The sequence below is a fragment of the Haliotis rufescens genome, unplaced genomic scaffold, assembly GCF_023055435.1.
Source record: "Haliotis rufescens isolate VD_foot unplaced genomic scaffold, xgHalRufe1.0.p SCAF_4, whole genome shotgun sequence".
Lineage (NCBI taxonomy): Eukaryota > Metazoa > Mollusca > Gastropoda > Lepetellida > Haliotidae > Haliotis > Haliotis rufescens.
Window position 1 is genome coordinate 11,121,453 of NW_025964112.1, and position 23,070 is coordinate 11,144,522.

The 23,070-nt window shown below is 42.8% G+C and overlaps 3 protein-coding genes and 1 pseudogene across 4 annotated transcripts; all 4 read left to right on the forward strand.

Annotated features, from left to right (window-relative positions):
- The first annotated feature begins 2,399 nt into the window (after positions 1-2,399).
- Positions 2,400-5,000, forward strand: LOC125372447 (mRNA decay activator protein ZFP36L3-like). Its single transcript, XM_048382507.1, has 2 exons — positions 2,400-3,515; positions 3,589-5,000. Exons 1-2 carry the CDS (start codon positions 2,400-2,402, stop codon positions 4,990-4,992), a joined length of 2,520 nt encoding a protein of 839 aa, XP_048238464.1. The 3' UTR covers positions 4,993-5,000.
- Positions 5,001-5,014: 14 nt separating this feature from the next.
- On the forward strand, positions 5,015-7,233 carry LOC125372449 (sialidase-like). Its single transcript, XM_048382512.1, has 3 exons — positions 5,015-5,099; positions 5,186-5,636; positions 5,727-7,233. The coding sequence occupies exons 1-3, from the start codon at positions 5,015-5,017 to the stop codon at positions 7,231-7,233; spliced, it is 2,043 nt and encodes a 680-aa protein (XP_048238469.1).
- Positions 6,705-16,401, forward strand: LOC124112309 (annotated as a pseudogene).
- Positions 16,402-17,123: 722 nt separating this feature from the next.
- On the forward strand, positions 17,124-22,637 carry LOC124112310 (innexin unc-9-like). Of its 2 annotated transcripts, XM_046472362.2 has the most exons (4): positions 17,124-17,644; positions 18,442-18,489; positions 19,475-19,640; positions 20,947-22,637. In XM_046472362.2, coding segments are annotated over exons 2-4 (1,227 nt in total). In that variant the 5' UTR covers positions 17,124-17,644; positions 18,442-18,487; the 3' UTR covers positions 22,006-22,637. The 2 variants fall into 2 exon arrangements, with proteins under 2 accessions (XP_046328318.2, XP_048238359.1); XM_048382402.1 differs by lacking the exon at positions 17,124-17,644 and having other exon boundaries at positions 17,658-18,489.
- The last annotated feature ends 433 nt before the right edge of the window (positions 22,638-23,070 follow it).

The following is a 23,070-nucleotide window of genomic DNA, read 5'->3' on the forward strand; positions in this document are numbered from 1 at the left end:
ATCAATCCTATGTTGATATTCTTCACACTTTTATTTATTTATTCTTATCCAAATAACTTTTATTCTGAATATTGATTTGCCACAAGTGCAGTGGGGCGTCAAAACCGCCCGACATGCCATTGTTGTGTGTGAGATTAGACTAGGCTCTTTTCTTATAGATACATGATGTTATTGCGCTTTTCTGGTTGCGCATTTTATCAAGGAAACTAGTTTGTAATGCGACGCTGTGACATTTGGTGCTGTGAGTGATGCAAGGGAGGTAACTCTTGGTCGTCAAAATCAACGCGACAGTCCAAGTTGATATCTAATTGGTTCGCCTGGTTAAAATAACTACAAACTTTAATATATTTCATGGTTTTCATGTCTTATTTTAATGTCACGCGTTGACAATGAAATGGATTGGATCCCAAGGAAATTAGTAAAAAATTATATGACTCATAATATTTTTATGTCTGCAATTGTCCGGTGATTTGTCATTGAAAATTGTGGGTGGATTAAAACATGAGACTTGGGGTATGGGTGGGATAAGTTTTGGGATGGGATAGAGTTTCAATGAATCATAATAGTTGACAGGGGTTTGAAAATACCCAATTGAGTGAGGGCTTGAGGTTGGTCGATTGTTTTTGCGGACGATTGTTCCAAAAACGTTGGATCGTTTTTTCGACAGGGCTTAAAACAGGGCTTGTTGTTTTTGTTAATGTGATTGCTTTAAAATATTTTTTTTTGTAATCGTATAAAATGATATTGGTTGGTAGAAAAAATAAATAAATGAAAAACAATGTTTGTTGCATGAAAATTCATACGACAGAACAGGCTTTGCGGGGGACAAAGATTGATATTTAATTCCACAATGTGTGAAACACCAGATTATCATGGACAAAACGGAATATTTACTTCGCTGTTAAGTCGATAACAAATCTCTCCATAATCACATTCAATCAACCGTATATTCATGAAGGTGGGGTGATATGGGGTTTAACGTCGCGTTCAAGATAATTGCACTTACATAGCGTGTGTGGTGAGGTGAAATGGGGATTAACGTTGCGTCCAAGATTATTGCACTTATATAGCGACGTGCATGCACGTGTTGTGTTTGTGTGGCTGCTTGTACTAGTCCGGACTGATGCCGATGTATAGTGCCAGCACACTGAGATACCATTCCGCAGCTTATACCGAACTCAGACACAGTATACTGCATCCGAGCCGACCAGTCCTTGTTTTAGCCCCTTAATGCCGAGCGCCAGGCAGGGTAACAGCAAGTACCATCTTTTAACGGCGTTTGGTATGATGAGCATAGATCTGTTAACGTTTCATTCGGAAAATGCCGTACATATCTGAAAAAAATACTGGGATCTAACCCCTGACATTCCTCCCGCTCTCCAGGCGGACGCTTTACCTCGAGATTGTGTGTGTGTGTGTGTGTGTGTGTGTGTGTGTGTGTGTGTGTGTGTGTGTGTGTGTGTGTGTGTGTGTGTGTGTCTGTGTGTGTGTGTCTGTGTGTGTGTCTCTCTGTGTGTGTGTCTGTGTGAGAGAGAGATCGAGAGATCGTTTAGCGCAAATAATGCAACACAAGCCCCGCCCATTCTATAATCAGCCAATCAGGAAACAGTAGTACGTTAGGGGTCGCGGCCAAGCTCGTTTAGCCAATCAAATGACACGGAAGCAATCGCATTTATTGCATTTCATCATAAACATTTACTGATGTAAATGCGTATGATAAATACTGATGACACTGATGTGTTGGTATGACTACATTTACCGGTTTCTCCAGATACTGCAGGCAGATAGTTGTTGATTTCTGTTGTTGGCTTTAACAGATAAACATACAATCATATTTCTTTCATACCTGTGGTTGAGAAACCCATTTGAGATAACTGGTATCAAACATATGTGTGAGATTGAATTAAAGGTCAAATTATGATGGACTACTTTCCTGATTGTAATTCATCGATACGCCTCAGTCGAAATCACCTACGCCTGTGTCGAAATTTTATGGTTTTAGAGTGTTAATAATGTTCTTTGGTGTTTCCCTGCTTCCACTATTACCACCGCCTTGATAATCTAATGATATGGCGGAACTATTTTTATTGTGGAGGGTCACAGAAGGTATGGGTGGTAAGCGGTAGGCCGGATGAAGTCACAAATGACCGTTGCGTTATGTATTAATGCGCCAGTGTGGTCATGAGAATAGACACAATACGAATGGATTAGATGCTCAAATTTTACGATATTAGGGTGTCTAAGACACAGATTACTCTACTCGTTAGATATGTATTGAAACAACTCGTTGTTCGATACTTGGTATCTGACAGACATGCGTTGTTATGTCTATTTTTAACAATTACTATCTCATATTGGACACGTGATGCCTGCCCTTGAACATCGCTGTTATCAATTTCATGGTCGTTATTCATATCGTTAAGAATACACAACAGTCGCTACACCCAGGGAATGTCCAGGACACCAACGATTCACTGCAACTAGCAACGACAGAGTCTCTGAGGGGTACCACGTGCAGTAAGAGTGTCCTATGCAATCAGTCAATCTCTAAAAGCACTGAGCTTCCATGCAGCCGGAGAGTCAAAACCAAGTTAGTCCCCAAATACAACCAGAGTGTCTCTAACACCAGGGAGTCCTCATGCAGCCAGAGTGTCTCTAACACCAGGGAGTCCCCATTCAACCAGAGTGTCTCTATCACCAGGGAGTCCACATTCGACCAGAGAGTATCTAACACCAGGGAGTCCCCATGCAACCAGAGCGTCTCCAACGCCAGGGACTCCCCATGCAACCAGAGCGTCTCCAACACCAGGGAGTCCCCATGCAACCAGAGAGACTCTAACACCAGGGAGTCCCCATGCAACAAGAGTGTCTCTATCACCAGGGAGTCCCCATGCTACCAGAGTGTCTCTAACACCAGGGAGTCCACATTCGACCAGAGAGTATCTTACACCAGGGAGTCCCCATGCAACCGGAGCGTCTTCAACACCAGGAAGTCCCCATGCAACAAGAGTGTCTCTTTCACCAGGGAGTACTCATGCTACCAGAGAGTCTCTAAAACCAGGGAGTCCCCATGCTACCAGAGCGTCTCCAACACCAGGGACTCCCCATGCAACCAGAGTGTCTCTAACACCAGGGAGTCCCCATTCAACCAGAGTGTCTCTATCACCAGGGAGTCCACATTCAACCAGAGAGTATCTTACACCAGGGAGTCCCCATGCAGCCAGAGTGTCTCTATCACCAGGGAGTCCCCATACAATCAGAGTGTCTCTAACACCAGGGAGTCCCCATGCAATCAGAGTGTCTCTAACACCAGGGAGTCCCCATGCAACAAGAGTTTCTCTAACACCAGGGACTCCCCATGCAACAAGAGTGTCTCTAACACCAGGGAGTCCCCATACAACCAGAGAGTCTCTATCACCAGGGAGTCCCCATACAACCAGAGCGTCTCCAACACCAGGGAGTCCCCATTCAACCAGAGTGTCTCTATCACCAGGGAGTCCACATTCGACCAGAGAGTATCTTACACCAGGGAGTCCCCATGCAACCAGAGCGTCTCCAACACCAGGGAGTCCCCATGCTACCAGATAGACTCTAACATCAGGGAGTCCCCATGCAACCAGAGTGTCTCTATCACCAGGGAGTCCCCATTCAACCAGAGTGTCTCTATCACCAGGGAGTCCACATTCGACCAGTGAGTATCTAACACCAGGGAGTCCACATGCAACCAGAGCTTCTCCAACACCAGGGAGTCCACATGCAACAAGAGTATCTCTATCCCCAGGGAGTCCCCATGCTCCCAGAGAGTCTCTAAAACCAGGGAGTCCCCATGCTACCCGCGAGTCTCCAACACCAGGGACTCCCCATACAACCAGAGTGTCTCCAACACCAGGGAGTCCCCATGCAACAAGAGTGTCTCTGTCACCAGGGAGTCCCCATGCAACCAGAGCGTCTCTAACACCAGGGAGTCCCCATGCAACAAGAGTGTCTCTAACACCAGGGAGTCCCCATGCAACAAGAGTGTCTCTGTCACCAGGGAGTCCCCATGCAACAAGAGAGTCTCTAACACCAGGGAGTCCCCATGCAACAAGAGTGTCTCTAACACCAGGGAGTCCCCATGCAACAAGAGTGTCTCTAACACCAGGGAGTCCCCATGCAACAAGAGTGTCTCTAACACCAGGGAGTCCCCATACAACAAGAGTGTCTCTAACACCAGGGAGTCCCCATGCAACAAGAGTGTCTCTAACACCAGGGAGTCCCCATGCAACAAGAGTGTCTCTAACACCAGGGAGTCCCCATGCAACAAGAGTGTCTCTAACACCAGGGAGTCCCCATGCAACAAGAGTGTCTCTAACACCAGGGAGTCCCCATACAATCAGAGTGTCTCTAACACCAGGGAGTCCCAATACAATCAGAGTGTCTCTAACACCGGGGTGTCCCCATACAACAAGAGTGTCTCTAACACCAGGGAGTCCCCATACAATCAGAGTGTCTCTAACACCAGGGAGTCCCCATACAATCAGAGTGTCTCTAACACCAGGGAGTCCCCATACAACCAGAGTGTCTCTAACACCAGGGAGTCCCCATACAACCAGAGTGTCTCTATCACCAGGGAGTCCACATGCAACCAGAGAGTATCTAACACCAGGGAGTCCCCATGCAACCGGAGCGTCTTCAACACCAGGAAGTCCCCATGCAACAAGAGTGTCTCTATCACCAGGGAGTACTCATGCTACCAGAGAGTCTCTAAAACCAGGGAGTCCCCATGCTACCAGAGCGTCTCCAACACCAGGGACTCCCCATGCAACCAGAGTGTCTCTAACACCAGGGAGTCCCCATTCAACCAGAGCGTCTCCAACACCAGGGAGTCCCCATGCAACCAGAGTGTCTCTATCACCAGGGAGTCCACATTCGACCAGAGAGTATCTTACACCAGGGAGTCCCCATGCAACCAGAGCGTCTCCAACACCAGGGAGTCCCCATGCTACCAGATAGACTCTAACATCAGGGAGTCCCCATGCAACCAGAGTGTCTCTATCACCAGGGAGTCCCCATTCAACCAGAGTGTCTCTATCACCAGGGAGTCCACATTCGACCAGTGAGTATCTAACACCAGGGAGTCCACATGCAACCAGAGCTTCTCCAACACCAGGGAGTCCACATGCAACAAGAGTGTCTCTATCCCCAGGGAGTCCCCATGCTCCCAGAGAGTCTCTAAAACCAGGGAGTCCCCATGCTACCAGAGAGTCTCCAACACCAGGGACTCCCCATACAACCAGAGTGTCTCCAACACCAGGGAGTCCCCATGCAAACAAGAGTGTCTCTGTCACCAGGGAGTCCCCATGCAACCAGAGTGTCTCTAACACCAGGGAGTCCTCATGCAACAAGAGTGTCTCTTACACCAGGGAGTCCCTATGCAACAAGAGAGTCTCTAACACCAGGGAGTCCCCATGCAACAAGAGTGTCTCTAACACCAGGGAGTCCCCATGCAACAAGAGTCTCTCTAACACCAGGGAGTCCCCATGCAACAAGAGTGTCTCTAACACCAGGGAGTCCCCATGCAACAAGAGTGTCTCTATCACCAGGGAGTCCCCATTCAACCAGAGTGTCTCTATCACCAGGGAGTCCACATTCGACCAGTGAGTATCTAACACCAGGGAGTCCACATGCAACCAGAGCTTCTCCAACACCAGGGAGTCCACATGCAACAAGAGTGTCTCTATCCCCAGGGAGTCCCCATGCTCCCAGAGAGTCTCTAAAACCAGGGAGTCCACATGCTACCAGAGAGTCTCCAACACCAGGGACTCCACATACAACCAGAGTGTCTCTGCCACCAGGGAGTCCCCATGCAACCAGAGTGTCTCTAACACCAGGGAGTCCCCATGCAACAAGAGTGTCTCTTACACCAGGGAGTCCCCATGCAACAAGAGAGTCTCTAACACCAGGGAGTCCCCATGCAACAAGAGTGTCTCTAACACCAGGGAGTCCCCATGCAACAAGAGTGTCTCTAACACCAGGGAGTCCCCATGCAACAAGAGTGTCTCTAACACCAGGGAGTCCCCATGCAACAAGAGTGTCTCTAACACCAGGGAGTCCCCATGCAACAAGAGTGTCTCTAACACCAGGGAGTCCCCATTCAACAAGAGTGTCTCTAACACCAGGGAGTCCCCATGCAACAAGAGTGTCTCTAACACCAGGGAGTCCCCATACAATCAGAGTGTCTCTAACACCAGGGAGTCCCCATACAATCAGAGTGTCTCTAACACCGGGGTGTCCCCATACAACCAGAGTGTCTCTAACACCAGGGAGTCCCCATACAATCAGAGTGTCTCTAACACCAGGGAGTCCCCATACAATCAGAGCGTCTCTAACACCAGGGAGTCCCCATACAACCAGAGTGTCTCTATCACCAGGGAGTCCCCATACAACCAGAGTGTCTCTATCACCAGGGAGTCCACATTCGACCAGAGAGTATCTAACACCAGGGAGTCCACATGCAACCAGAGCTTCTCCAACACCAGGGAGTCCACATGCAACAAGAGTGTCTCTATCCCCAGGGAGTCCCCATGCAACAAGAGTGTCTCTAACACCAGGGAGTCCCCATGCAACAAGAGTGTCTCTAACACCAGGGAGTCCCCATACAACAAGAGTGTCTCTAACACCAGGGAGTCCCAATGTAACAAGAGTGTCTCTAACACCAGGGAGTCCCTATGCAACAAGAGTGTCTCTAACACCAGGGAGTCCCCATGCAACAAGAGTGTCTCTAACACCAGGGAGTCCCCATGCAACAAGAGTGTCTCTAACACCAGGGAGTCCCCATTCAACAAGAGTGTCTCTATCACCAGGGAGTCCCTATGCGACCAGAGTATCTCTAACACCAGGGAGTCCCCATACAATCAGAGTGTCTCTAACACCAGGGAGTCCTCATGCAGTCAGAGTGTCTCTATCACCAGGGAGTCCCCATACAATCAGAGTGTCTCTAACACCAGGGAGTCCTCATGCAGCCAGAGTGTCTCTAACACCAGGGAGTCCCCATACAACCAGAGTGTCTCTATCACCAGGGAGTCCCCATACAACCAGAGTGTCTCTATCACCAGGGAGTCCTCATGCAACCAGAGAGTCTCAAACACCAGGGAGTCCCCATACAATCAGAGTGTCTCTAACACCGGGGTGTCCCCATGCAACCAGAGTGTCTCTAACACCAAGAAGTCTATAAACACCTTTAGAGATCAGTAATTGACTTACTTGACACGGGCACTCCACTAGGCAAGTTCGTCAACAAGTACAGTGAATTCTAAGGTCATACTGCACGTGTCCTTGGGACCGGAGAATGCTATTCTTGTCCTAACGTAATGCTATTAACAACTAACCTATGGGTCTAGTCGTATTTGATTATTGCACAGTTATAAGGATTGCTTCAATTTGACCACAAAAAACACACAAAAAATACTGCAGAGGAAATGGACTCCAAAGAGCATAGTAAATAAATCAACAACAAAAACTTCCTTGTCTCGAAAGAGTCAACAAGCGAACGGAATTCATAGATTGCAATCTCAGCTAGCATGTCACAAGGTGCAGGGCTCCCATTATCTGGTGACGTATTCACCTCCATGTGCAAAAAAGTACTGATACAGGCTACAAGGTATGGGCGTATTTATTGTAATCCTTTTGTTAATCATAATTATAATGTAATATTATCTGTGATCCCCGACAGTTGACATTTATACTTTCAAATACATGATCTCATTAACTGACCTTCACTTTAAAAGGTCGTTTTATTATGTTTGTGATTCAAGGTATTTGCAACTTGGTGTCATATTTCCCGTTCAGGCTAACACTTGCCTCTGCCTTGTGTTTGTGCTGGGTGCCATCGCAGGACAGGATACGCTCACCTTTTCGCGAATAGCTGGTGTCATCACTATTTGATAGTGACTCAAATACACATGATTGTGATATAGTTGGAATGGTACAACGGACGCTTTTGGCTAAGATTTCTTATGATTATGGTTATGATTATGATTATTTGATTGGACATAGAGACATGACATTTTAACGTAAGACATCCTCTTACTTGTTATTTTCATGACGTTTTCAGGCTACGTCCTGTCCTTCATCAATTCATTTCTTGATATATCATGAAATTATGATGTTCGTTATAATTTGTCAAGACTATCACATGTATTGTATGGTCGTCGTAATTGTTACATTGTTTTAGTTCTCGTGCAAGTTACATATTTGATTGTGTGTCGACATATGACTAATGTGACAAAAATTAAATAATATTTATTAAATATAATTAATACATAATTGGGACATTTTGTCGGTAACGGATTCAAGACGAACCATCTGTTTTGACCAACAACGCATAGATCCCTTACAGTACATAGTATACGACGATAGTACGTTTTCAAACATTACTACGCAGTTCATGTACCGTGAGAGTAATAACATTTGTCTTGAATCATTAAAGATGTTTAACAATAAAACATGCTTTCTATATTTCCCATAAGCAGGGGTGGTCTTCTCGGTCTTTTTCAAATATAGAGAGTACTTAATGTATGTGGGAAGGTACGTAAGTCCGGTATCCTTCAACGTATCATTTCATTTCTCTGTGATTTTAATCGTAGTATTTTTGTTGATTTTAACTCTTTGGCTAATCTTTCTGATCATCGCCAGTGGCTGGTGGATGGTGTACATCCTGCTGGGGTACCATGTAGGTAGCAGAAGTACCGTAAGTCCCCATGGTCCCTAGTATGGTGGCCTAATTTTGGTTGCTGGCGATCTACAGCCCCTTTTGTATATTGTGTCGTCTGTTATAATCTGATTATTTTATTATTCTATGACTAGTTTTACAATTATAATCTGTAATATTTTGCTAGTTGTTGTACTGTCCTTCGACGACAGGTCCTAATATATTATATAAATACATAACTTGCTCAAGTCACGATATGACTGAAATAATGCCGCTGTGACTTTAAATTTTAACTCACTCACTCACTCACTTAATGTATGTTTATTATTATATGATACTGCCATGTACGTCCATATTGTTTAGATTTTTATTGATGAAGTATCTCTCTTGTGTAATGTTTCACTGTCGGAGATGAAGGTAAATATATTTGCAAAAGTTTAGTTGTCATATAATGTTTGTTATGTCACATAATTATAAGATAATGACAAAAGTATTCGATATGTGTTGTTCACAATCCTTTGGGATAAGCACCAAGGAAATGTGGGTTCTCGAACATATAACCAGATTTCTAAAATGGTACTTGTATCAATGCAAGTGTGGCGTCTGAACCTGACATGCTGCAATTGTTGTTCCGAAACATCAAACTGCGTTAATGTGGGGACTGTAAATAAAAACGCCAACAACTTTTCCATAAGTTATTTAGGGAGAAATGGGGACAGAAAACTATTTAATGAGAAAACAATCTAAACATCGTGCTTAATATAATATTTACATTTTGAAACCTCGTTATGTTAGAGTCCAAGACATTGAATTTATATCGAAATATCAAATTTTAACGATGACAATAATGTGTATACACGGGTTTAAAGTAAATGTATTTAGCAGTATGTAAGATTACATTTTTAATGGGTCAGAAACAAATTTTGATTTTAAGGTCTTGATTTTTACGCTGTGAGTTTGCGATAATACATGAAGAGTCATAACTATGCAAACTATAGAAAAGAATCTATAGCTGTAGAAACTCTCAGTTGATCTTATGATATGTTTGATTTCCAATTGAAAATATCATAAGTTAGCGATATTATATCCAAAAAATGAACCTACTGGCGCTTAGCCAGCACTCAAAGAATACTTCTACGTGTTTTTATTTTTTTTAATATAATTTAATTTAAAACGTTTTCAAAATTAGAAAATATTATTATACCCAACTGCTGATGAGTTTCTTAGACATCTTATCTTTGAAAATCAATACATTTGCACTTTGGGGTGAACATGTAAAAACACTCGTGAAACAAGTAGAATCATAAATCATCAACAATATCCCTAGATCAGACAGTTATGAATGTCTAGATCTGGGTCGCTCCTGTCCGTGTTGAAACTTGTTTAAAGGACATGTCTTCATTATCAAACCATTCCTAAAGATTTGGTATATGTTTTAGAAAAGTGCCCCTTGTATACATATTTTAGGGAATATCTTTTCGAGAAGGATGTTACATCTTGGAGTACTTTTATTCATGTTACGGTTGTAGAGAAAGTGTTCCATATTTCATCATGCATGGTCTTGGATAAAATTTCAGCGAAAACCCCCACTCATATCTTGGACAGACGGATCAATATCATGGATAATGTCACTTAAATTTTTTTATTTATCTTTACACTTTTTATTTAAATTTAATTTTCTATTTACATGTTGTAATATGTTTCTTTGTAAATGATTTTTTTATGTGTTTATTGCAGTTGCCACCGGTGGGGCAGAATAACTCACACTTTTTCGCGAACACCCGGTATCATCACCATTTGAAACGCATGTCCATTATGGAGTCGGAATCGTACAATCGACTCTGCTTTCAACAAGGATTTCTTATGATTATGGAACGAATTGTGTAGCTTGTATCTGTCTTATCGTAACAGGGGCGATCGGGTAGCCTAGTGGTTTAAGCGTTCGGTCGTCACGCCGACGACCCGGGTTCGATTCCGACATGGGTACAATGTGTCCGTGATATTGCTGGAATATTGCTAAAAGCGGCGTAAAAACCATACTCACTCACTCACTCTTTTCGTAACTCCGTATGAAATGGCTCAGGTTTTGTTAAACGCGTGTAACCGTGTATTAGACGAGTGTTAATGAATATGTTTAGAGATTACAGATTGGTTCAGAAAAACGCAAAAATATACCGGTCACTTTCATACAAATATTTCAAATTCATATTTCCAGTGTGTTCAAAAGAACTCTCATCCTACGTCTTCTTTCTTCAGTTCTGTCAACACATCTTTGGCGCATTGAGAGGAGGGGTTATAAATATGATACCTGGCCAAATGTTGATACACCAGAAAGAAGGAGATTGAGGAAAATATTTGACTGCTTCTGTTCAATAACTATTCTGTAACCAGCGGGTTATAGAACAATTAGACTTAATGTGTTTAAATTTTTCACGATTAAAAACATCAGACATGCTACTCAAAAATATTTTAAGAACATCCGAATTTTTCACATGACTCGCGAAAGCGATGTTTCAGAAATCCATTGGTGTCTGACAAATTCGTTGAGAGAAAGAAATATAGAATCAGGGGGTATATGAATTAAAGCGACAAAGCCATTTCCATAATCATAAGAAATCTCTTCTAAAAGCAGAGCCCATGTTCAGGAATAATACAAATTGATATTCCCTGATAATACATATTCCCTTTTACATGTACACGTTTAAGTAGGTACAATGTATCTGATAACAATTGTCGCTACATCCCACTGTTGATACCATACGCGATTGGACAAAGTGTCGTAGTATGGAAACTTGGATCTCGAAGTGTAGTATTAATCGTCACCGTATTCAACGTTGCAGAATGTACAAGAAGGCTGTGGAGAAGTTTGTGGCGTTGAAAATCTTCAGTCTCATCCGTGATGACGATGTCGTGGATCAGCTGCATCACCGGATGCTGGTGATAGTGATGGTCATCATGGCCGGCTTCTTCAGCGCTAAAACAAAATGGGGCTCCATCGACTGTTGGGTAAGTTTGGGTCACATCATACGAGATATTCAAGATATATGTGTCGATACCGCGAAACCCAGATGAGGCTTTTAGGGACTCATCATTTATTATAGGGGAGGTGAAAAAAGATGACACAGCGAAAGATGGAGGGATCGGCAACATTTATTATATATTTAGGGAGTTGTCAGCGAAATATGATACCGTCCTAAGACCGATCTCAATGGTCCTAAGACCAATACAATCCGATCTCGGCAATGTCGGACAAGGTCATTTTATGAACAGGGGGGTTCAGTTTGGTATATCGAATACTCACAACAACATCATGACAGTGAAAATTATTTTATAATTACATGAATGTATAATCTCAAACGTAATTCATTAAGCATTGACATGTCTCGCCCAATTTTGGATGCTTCCGTTCGGCCCAACTACATCGAAAGGGAACAACTCACTACCATTTCAAAAATAGCATCGTCCAATTAACGACGTCATTAAGTTGCGAGCGTAATACAATGTTTGAATCTCCAGAATTGACGTCGAATTAGAAAAAAGTTTATCATGAAATAATATTACGCCCCATTCTTCATTGTTCTTTGCGATTTATCACGTAGCTATCTTATATTTATAGATCAAGTCTTTGATCCGTACCCTTGATCTGTTAATTCGGTATTGTCATAATCGGAACGAATTGACTGGGGGTGGCACAGAATAGCTATGTTTCCAGAACCTTAACAGCTGCATTACTGTACAGGGGAGAGTTACGACGTCACTGGAAATGACACAGTCCGGAATAACGGGGTTGACAGTGTATCAAAATCTAATCATAAGTCAAGTTCTTCCATAAGAGCATGAAAATATGTTTATCTTTTAATTTCGCAATATAATATCTTTATTTTGTGTAATATAATTGTACATTATATATACTCTTTAAAAAGGTAAAGGATTTGCAACAGTTTAGTTTCTAGTAATAGTTGTATCATAATAATAAACGAAATAGGAACACATTACGACCGGAAGTGTTTGTTTGTTTGTTGTTTAACGCCGCACTCAGCAATATTCCAGCTATATGACGGCGGTCTGTAAAATAATCGAGTCTGGACCAGACAATCCAGTGATTGACATCATGAACATCGATCCACGCACTTGGAATCGACGACGTGCATCAACCAAGTCAGCGAGTCTGACCACCCGATCCCGTAAGTCGCCTTTTACGACAAGCATAGTCACCTTTTACGGCAAGTATGGGTTGCTGAAGAGCTATTCTACCCCGGAATCTTCACGGGTCACGACCGGAAGTGAAGTAGGACAGTAGATGTTATGATCGCCAAGTTTCTTGAAGGACCATAGGGGTAAGATGAGATATTTCAAAGATGACGTTCATTGATCAGTAGTGTGTTATACCGCGAACCGCCACGATTTTGTTTAACATAAATTCTCTCGCCGAGGCATTCTGCGTATGAGTCTCGCAATGGCGATTTGAGGGAGTCTGTCTGTCCCAATCCTCCTGCAGCGCCAGTCCAAGTTCAGCCAACGTGGTCGGCGGCCTATGACGTTGACGCACGCGTCTCCCTATCATGTCCCAGACGTGTTCAATGGGGGAAGGGTCAGGATGATTACTCTGTGTATGTTGTGCTACTGGAAGTGAGCATTGACGATTCGTGCACGGTGAGCACGGGCGTTGTCGTCCTGAAAGACAAAACGTCGCCCCACACGCAAACGGTGGCCCTTCCTTGCACACTGTGGAGTGGGTATACCTCAGTCAAAGTAATGTTGTGCCACCCATCACCATTTCATTTCGACGTCAACCAGGGACCAGAGGCGACTAACGGGAGGCTGACTTGGTTGATGCGTGTCATCGTATACCAATTGCGTAGATCGATATCAACTACTGGATTGTCTGGTCCAGACTCGATTATTTACAGACTGCTGGATTAAACAGGGAGAAGGGTATGATAGTACAGGCTCCTCATCGACACACTGGTTTGTAGTGGATTTAACAGGGAGACGGGTATGATAGTACAGGCTCCTCATCGACACATTGGCTTGTAGTGGATTAAACAGGGAGACGGGTATGATAGAACAGGCTCCCCATCGACACACTGGCTTGTAGTGGATTAAACAGGGAGACGGGTATGATAGTACAGGCTCCCCATCGACACATTGGCTTGTAGTGGATTAAACATGGAGAGGGGTATGATAGTACAGGCTCCTCATCGACACATTGGCTTGTAGTGGATTAAACAGGGAGAGGGGTATGATAGTACAGGCTCTCCATCGACACATTGGCTTGTAGTGGATTAAACAGGGAGACGGGTATGATAGTACAGGCTCCCCATCGACACATTGGCTTGTAGTGGATTAAACAGGGAGAGGGGTATGATAGTACAGGCTCCCCATCGACACATTGGCTTGTAGTGGATTAAACAGGGAGAGGGGTATGATAGGACATGCTCCCCATCGACACATTGGCTTGTAGTGGATTAAACAGGGAGAGGGGTATGATAGTACAGGCTCTCCATCGACACATTGGCTTGTAGTGGATTAAACAGGGAGACGGGTATGATAGTACAGGCTCCCCATCGACACATTGCTTTGTAGTTTATTAAACAGGGAGACGGGTATGATAGTACAGGCTCCCCATCGACACACTGGCTTGTAGTGGATTAAACAGGGAGACGGGTATGATAGTACAGGCTCCTCATCGACACACTGGCTTGTAGTGGATTAAACAGGGAGACAGATATATATGTACAGGCGTTGTAGAATATGTTCCCCTTTGTTTTGCAGGTTCCTAAAGAGTATAACGACGATAATTTCAAACCCTACATCCACCAGTACTGTTGGATCAGCAACATGCACAACGTGCCGTTCAGTGAATACCTCCCCGAAGACGTTGACGAGAGAATGTCCGCAGACAGAAGTATCCGATTTTACCGCTGGGTGTTTCTGATGTTCATTGTGCAGGGGATAATGTTCAAATTTCCCAATTTCATTTGGACGTCCTTCAACACCTTTTCCGGCATCAACATAAAAAAAGTTGTTCAACTGGCGCTTCAGACTCAATTGGACGGAGAAGAGGACAGGGAGAAGAACATGAGGTACACAGCCGAATACGTCCACAGATGGTTGAAGTCATACAGACATTTTGATTCCAGTCCTCTAGCGAACTTTCAGTCCAAGCTCTTCAGCATCGTCTTCTGTTTTGGAAAGCGCTCGGGACGGTTCCTGACAAGGCTCTACCTATTTGTCAAGCTCCTCTACCTCATCAACGTCTTGGTCCAGTTCCAGATCCTGTCGGCCTTCCTCGGTTTCAACTTCTGGGGTTACGGAGCCGACGTTGTGAGGATGTTACAGGATGATGCGCCAATGAAGGACTCGGACAACTTCCCACGGGTTGGCATGTGTGACTTTCAGATACGTCAGCTCCAAAATATCTAAAGCCACACGGTACAATGCGCCCTCCCCATCAACATGTACCTGGAGAAAGCTTACGCTTCGCTGTGGTTCGTCATGATCATCCTTGCACTGGTGACCGCCCTCAGCCTCATCAAGTGGACAGTGGAGGAAGTCTTTACCACAAGGAGGGAGAGATTCCTGAGGAAGTATCTCGAGATGCTGCGGGAGAAGGAAGATGAAGTGGAAGTGAGGTTGTTCCAGCACTTTGTGAGGCGGTACCTGAGAGATGATGGTGTCTTCCTGATGAGGATACTGACGAAAAACGCTGGGGAGATTGCTGCCTTTGATATCCTGAAGCTTCTCTGGGCAAAGTTTGAGAAACAGCAGCACAAGACGGATGATGAAGAATATACTCCAGATACCAAACCTCTTACCAACGGACAAGAGTAGATCCTTGTTTAACTGGGGGCCTGGATTCGGATCAATTGGCAATGCCAGCAAATCTGTTTGAAGTCCCCCAAACAGAGATGTTTGTCTGTTTCCTACTTCCTTTTGATGAACTGGATGGAATTGAACTCTTAAATTGTCTGATCATTAAAGAATCCATTTTAAGCAGAACAGTGTCTTGATAAATGGGGCTTCAGTGTACAAATATTTACTGCCTTCGGTTAAATTTTATTTGATTTAACTTTCCATGTTGCACAGAAATGTATCCTCCCACAGAATGAATAATATAGATTTGAAGAAATGAATCCCTGGTAGAGTGAAAGGTCTTACCCCCAGAATAAATCGAAAATACACAACAATGAACGAATTCGGGGATTACATGCAATTGTATAAAATATCAACACCTTCGTTGAGACAATGACATTCGGCGACACATCTATTTCGTTGAAGGGAACATGGACACAACCTTGATACCAACAATTCCAACTTAGCACGCTGCTGTGATATAAGACCATAGTGTTGTTATTGGAACAGTTTATATTATCATACAATCTTTACATTATTGTGTAGGGCGAGAAGATGTAGCATATGTACATGTTTCAGTATCAAAATCTACTTTTGAAAGTTTGATATGACTGTCTGTAAATCAATTGATTGGAGACAGTTCAACCGAACGCCAGTTAATAATAATCCCCTATACAACTGATCATGAAGATGATAAAACAACACGTATGAAATTACTTGAGATGCTCATGATATAGCTGGAATCGTACAATCGAGACCAGTGCTTTTAGCAGAGGTTTCTTATGAATATGGAAACCTAAGTGTTTTGCCGCTTATATATAATCATGTGTGCTTAATATTTCCAGGTATGAATAAAACAGTATTGTGAGCTTTGACCATAGAGTGTGTGTCCTAATTTCATTCGAGTTTATTTTTCTCAGTATCTTGGTATAATCATTGATCACAAACTAACATGCAGTGCTCATACAGACTGCATTAAGGAACGAATGTAATGTACTTAATGCGTCGTGTAAGTCATGCTGATATTGATACAACTATAGGACTTTCACACAGAGTATCATACCCAACTTCCACTGATGGTAAAAATTCAAACGTATCTGCACAAAATCTTATCTCGAAAACTGTTATGAATGACAAATTATATATTTAAAAAATCACGTAAACATTTAACGACCACAGTCTGCACGTGAATATATACCATCTGGGGGCCGACTGGGTGTGCCGAATCTGATCTGACAATCATCTTAGCCAATACTACACACGAGTTCAGCACAATCGACGTTATTTACTTAATGTTATGTATCTTATAGTTCGCATTCATCGTGCTGTGTTGTTGGGTATATAAAGATGGAAAACAAATTTGCCATGGAATAATGAAATAATATCTGATCTCTAAACTGACTGAGTATGATTTTACGCCGCTTTTAGCAATAGTCCAGCAATATCACGGCAGGGGACACCAGAAATGGGCTTCACACATTGTTCCCATGTCGGGAAGCGATCCCGGGTCTTCGGCGTGACGAGCAAACGCTTTAACCACTAGGCTACCCGACCGCCCCTGATCTCTAAAGATAAAAGGTACCGTGCGTTAACCTATCAATTATACAACATCAACGCCAGAGAATAACCAGTCTCGAATAACCGACGAAACAGTGTCCATTGGACGTAAATTTGACAATTAAGTGAATGGATCACTAAACATCAGTGATCACACGGGTGTTGCGAAAAGGGTAAGAATAAAACTGTTGAAATAAACGTCGCTGGTCACGTTCCAAAGATGAGGGAATGTTATGATAACGACAGCCATGTCGTGGGAGAGTACTAATTCCAGTATCAATATAGAAAGATATCAAATATCAATCAAGACACTGTAATATCTTTGCTTGAAAAAATCACCATGCTTGGGAAATGCATTCCATACCATATCACTCCCTCCTAGAAGACGTCAGATAAACATCAGATCCCCCGCGTCCACCCAACTGTCCCCCCTCCCCTCTCCAACATTTCTCCTTGTTATCTTCGATGTGTTTGTGGCCTGGGATGACTCGACGGCTGTGTGTCACTTACAGTTGACAATAGGGATCGAGGCGGCAGACAAAGGTAATGTATCCTTTCTATCCTTTAACCAAGTCACTTAACGAAGACAAATGTCACCGTTCTGGAACACACAAATTAAGCCAATGCCCAACATAGTAATTATTGCTATGTGTAAACAGAGAAATTGTGTATGTGGAACTTGGATAATTATTCACCTTTACAGTGATATAAATAATAACATTGGAGTTAGCAAAAGAAATCACAGTGTGTTTGGAATTATTTGAATCCAACTTGCTTAAAATACAGTTTTGAACGTCAACCTATTTTCCCAAATTTTCCAAATCTTTAACGAATTGACTGTTTACTTCCCTTTTGTCTGCAATGCAAAGTTTAAGCTTGCGTAATTCATGTAATTCTGAGGGAGTTCGGGCAATGTACATGTTCCAAATCTATTGTTCCATCTGATACAAATCTCTAACGAATTGACTGTTTACTTCCTTACTTTCTTCAATGCAAAGTTTAGTAAGTTCTTAATTCTAAGCATGCACTGGCTACAACGATCGCACAGATTGCACATGCAGTACGAATATACGGGCTAGTATAAGGAGACTCGATAGCTTCGTACACTATTTGTTACGAATATTCTGTTTCTCAGCCCGCGTTATCCTTAAAGTAATTGTCTCAAAGACACTGTGATTTTATTCAATTTGGTTGACAAGAGTTAACTTTCAAATTCATACTGAAGAATCAAATGTATTTAAAGAATCATAGAAACCAAGATCAATTGCAAGTTTTTGATTGAGATAAAAAAAATATTTTACACACACGTGTACTTGAAAACTTCGTTTCGTTTGTTTCAGAGACATTAACCGCTAGTGAGGAAAGTCCTTAAAAGAAGACATCACAATGTAAGTAGATTCCATATTAATTATTATGATAAATGCAAACCTATATGTATAAGATATATTATTTACTTCTTGTGTAAGTATGTATGGTATTCTTTTACTGTTAAAAAAATAATCACAAATACAATTGAATACTTGGACAATCGTTCACTTGCCATGCTTTTTGTTCCAAGACATATGTGTTGTGACGCCCCAAAAATGCTCAGCCTCACCTTTCTGTAAATATTATATCTCAAACAAAAAGCATTCGCATTCGTTGACAGTCTCGATTTAACTTGGTAGTACACTGTACTGAATTTGACATATACTTACTCTTGATGCTATCATGTATTTTATGAAGAGATCATATATTTGTTAACATTGGTTCAAACTATATGTTATTGGCTCATTTCCCCACCACAGTAGAGAGCCCTCAAGATTGTATTTCCTGTACATGGTGATAATAGGTGACAGCACTGATACGAACTGTGGCCTCAAGACAGATTTAGATTAATAATCTTCTGAATATTAGAAAGAGTGTATGTCAGTGCGAAATGTAGAGTGACTGAGCGAGTGAGTGGGGTTAACGCCGCTTTTAACAGTATTATCCCGGCTTAATGTGGGAGGAAAGTCCGAAGTGATGCGGGTCTCAGACGTTGCGTCCCTTTGGCACGCCAGAAACCTATGATTGTGGGTTCGAATCCCGGTCCGCCCCGATTATGTTTCTAGGTTTGTCAGCACCATACCCGTGCTCGTGGGTTTCACCGAAGTAGTAAACGTCTGAGACCTGCATCACTTCGGGCTTTCCCCCACATTAAGCTGACACGCCGTGATATAACTGGAATACTGTTAAAAGCGGCGTTAATCCAAACTCACTCACTCACTCACTCACTCACTCACTCACTCACTCATATGGTCAACTTTACCAGGCTACGTTTAATCCTTATTTATCATGCCATTTCGAATCCATTGTGACAGTCAATTATGGAAGTTGAAATGCTAATTTCAGGTTGAAACAAGCGCTTGACCAGCTCGCAAAGCTGTCCGCTGCACGGTCGACACGTGATGATGACCTCATTGACCAGCTGCACCATTACGTGGCTGTTGGGACACTGTTGGCGCTAGCGGTGCTGGTTGGTGCCAAGTCCTTTGTGGGGGCCCCTATCAATTGTTGGGTAGGTCCATAATACTGTGTACAGGATGCACTAGTCTGTACCCCAGCTCCGCGGAATATATTAAATAATGAATCCAACTCAAGTCTGAAATGATTGGCAAGTCGGGATTGTCCCTGCTCTGACATTAAGCTCTTGGCGCTATTTAGATTTAATATTCTATATTTTATTTTGTAGAAATATATTTTTAAATAGTCAGATAGATTTATATCTGGCACTTAATTTGAGTCCACAGGCTGTACTTTCATCAAAACCTAAAGGGATATTCCACTCAAAAAAGCAAAATCTATAAGCATGAAAAATGAGATGATAATTTACTCTTGTATTGCACACATTTGGAACACGCAGCACGCTGTTGCCGGGGATTGCCAAATTTAATACAATTGGGACGTCATCGACACACCAATAAAACACTATACACCTATAAACCGTGTGTGGAGCTACGATAGAGTTACCCTCGCGTTTGCGTTTTATCTGACTTACCAGGCAGTAAATGGACAAACTTGTTGTCGCTGATGCGTCAATTTTGGAAAGTTTTACTTAGACCGTGAATGTTCTATCCCTTGTAACTTTTGGACAAGAGTCGAATTACCCTCTCTGAAATTTTCGTAGAAAGGGTGTGCCCGATTGTACCTCAAAGTTCATATGAAGGCACTGCGCATAATATGATTGGTATCATCGCCTATGTGTTCATATTATTTATGTCATCATTTGATAACTGCATCTGTTGGTAGGTACAGAGAATTCATCCATGCTTTGGCTATTGCATTCAACGTTAAGCATAGTAGAAAATAGATCAAGGTTCTGAAATGTATGAAACCTCGGGAATCCTAAGTGGACACTAATGGCTCAGTCCCTGTGCAGAGTTGAGCCCCTTGTCAACTCCAGCAACCAATGATTGTGGGTTCGAATCCCGGTTCGTCCTGTTTATGTTTCTAGGTTTGTCAGCACTATACCCGTGCTCGTGGGTTTCACCAAAGTGGTAAACGTCTGAGGCCTGCATCACTTCTGGCTTTCCTCCCACATTAAGTTCACACGTCGTAATACAATTAGAATACTGTTACAATCACTCACTCACTCACTCACTCACTCACTCGCTCAGAAATTCTAAAAAGATGCTTCGTCCCTATCATCGATTTTTTTGCCATCACCAGGTATTTTTATTTCCTCACATATATCTATTGATTACACTCACCAGAATGATAATTTGGCAACGTATTTGTATCTAAATGACGTTTTCAGCCATCAATTGTACTTTTGAATTGCGCAACCCGTGTGAAATACTTAATATAAGATTATTATTTATCAGGTACCGAAAGAATACGACAAGGATCATTTTCAAGATTACGTGAACGCCTACTGTTGGATATCCGACATGTACAACGTCCCTTTCTCGGAGTCACTTCCGGTGGCGGTTGATGACCGGATGTCCGAAGACCGTGACGTAAGCTTCTACCGCTGGGTAATCGTCATGTTCATGATCCAGGCGTTTATGTTTGAGATCCCGCACCTGATATGGAAAACAATGAAAGGCTTCTCCGGCATCAATATGGAAAAGATAGTCGGCATGACGCTGGACTCACAGATGCAGCCGGAAGATGACCGCGACACCAAGATGAGGCATATCTCCATCTTCATAGACAGATGGCTGAAGACGTACCGCCGATTTGAACAAAACCCGTTTGGGAATCTGAAGAACAGGTTAGGTAACGTTTTCTTCTGCTTTGGCAAACGGTCCGGTTGCTATCTTACAAGACTGTATCTGTTCGTGAAGCTGTTATATTTCATCAATGTGGTTTGTCAGTTCCAAGTCCTTACCTCCTTCCTTGGGTTCAACTACTGGGCTTATGGGGGTCACGTCCTCGAACTTTTAGCCGACGACTCCTATTGGGTAGATCTACACAACTTCCCCCGCATTGGAATGTGTGACTTCCAGATCCGCCAACTTCAGAACGTTCAGACATTCACGGTTCAATGTGTCTTGTCGATTAACCTCTTCCTGGAGAAGATCTATGCTGCACAGTGGTTTGTTCTTCTCCTCCTGTCGCTGCTGACTCTCGGGAGTCTGGTGTCCTGGACAGTTGAGGAAGTGTTCACCTCAAGACGGGAGAAGTTTCTCAACAAGTACCTGTTCATGCTTAAAGATGGCGGAGATTCTGTAGACCTGAAGCTCTTCAAGAAATTCGTTCGACATTATCTCCGAGACGACGGCATCTTCCTGTTGAGAGTGGTCGGCAACAACACCAGCGATATCATGACCTTTGACCTCCTGAAACACCTGTGGGCTAAATTCAAGAAGGAACATCACAAATCTGATGACGAGTTTAGCCCTGAAACGAAATCTTTCATCAATAGCCCCAGTGTATAAATGATAAGTCAGGGTGGTATTTTTATTGCTTCACCTAGGTCAGTTTCGGCTTTTCTCATTCTTTGATTCATGATTTCACAATGTTATCGAATCTTGTGAATAGGTTTCATAATAGGGACCAACCACTTAAAATTTCAAACAAAATTTCTGTTTTTTTGGTTCAAGCTGTGCGGAGCAAAATAATTTTTTCCGGTATATTCTGGAACAAGCTATTTCTTTCAAACAAATCCAAGTGCCGCCACCCCTTCCAGAATATCAAATGGTTTGCCCCTAATGATTCCTGAAGGTTTCCACCTAAATAAATGGAAAGTGTTATTAAAAAGACATTGCATTCACAAAAGGATTTTTTTCAAGCTTAACATTTTCTCGTACACGCTGTTCTTGTGTTTTAATTAAGGATTGGTCCTGTTTTCAAGCCTCCGTGTCAGAACTAAACCCATGTTAGTTCTTTCGTCAATACGCTGCGCGTATTTGACCTGAGTCTTTACATGATTTCGTTCAACAATATGTTAAACGCCATGATATAACTGAAATACTGTTAAAGATGACATAAGAACCAACCCACTCACTTACACATTCTTCAGATGAAGCAAGGGGGCACGGGTGGCCCAGTCGTCTGAGGCGCCGCAATTCGCTGTGCAGAGTTGCGTCCCTTAGGCACGCCAGAAACCTATGATTGTGGGTTCGAATCCCGGTTCGCCCCATTTATGTTTCTAGGTTTGTCAGCACCATACCCGCGCTCGTGGGTTTCACCAAAGTGGCTCACGTCTGAGACCTGCATCACTTCGGGCTTTCCTCACACATTAAGCTGACACGCCGTGATATAACTGGAATACTGTTTAAAGCGGCGTTAAACCCTACTCACTCACTCACTGAGATGAAGCAGGGCTGTGCCCGAATGATATTATGTATTGTACGATTTTGAAAGTAGCGTGATAATTATTATAGTGTATATATATATATACCGTGCTTGAGTGTATCGGTTTACAGTGAAACCCAGCTAATTCGGAAACCCGTCTTTCTGGACGATTACTGGTGTGACAAGAAAGTTACAATTTATGCAAG

What these genes read in the sequence shown, in the direction of transcription:
- LOC125372447 (XM_048382507.1), top strand. Translation starts at nt 2,400, where the DNA reads ATGGTCGTTATTCATATCGTTAAGAATACACAACAGTCGCTACACCCA. An exon ending in AGTCCACATTCGACCAGAGA is followed by an intron (nt 3,516 to 3,588) that starts GTATCTTACACC and finishes GCTACCAGATAG; the next exon opens with ACTCTAACATCAGGGAGTCC.
- LOC125372449 (XM_048382512.1), top strand. Translation starts at nt 5,015, where the DNA reads ATGCAACCAGAGTGTCTCTATCACCAGGGAGTCCCCATTCAACCAGAG. An exon ending in AGTCCACATTCGACCAGTGA is followed by an intron (nt 5,100 to 5,185) that starts GTATCTAACACC and finishes CTCTATCCCCAG; the next exon opens with GGAGTCCCCATGCTCCCAGA. An exon ending in AGGGAGTCCACATTCGACCA is followed by an intron (nt 5,637 to 5,726) that starts GTGAGTATCTAA and finishes CTCTATCCCCAG; the next exon opens with GGAGTCCCCATGCTCCCAGA.
- LOC124112310 (XM_046472362.2), top strand. An exon ending in GGGCCCCTATCAATTGTTGG is followed by an intron (nt 19,641 to 20,946) that starts GTAGGTCCATAA and finishes ATTATTTATCAG; the next exon opens with GTACCGAAAGAATACGACAA.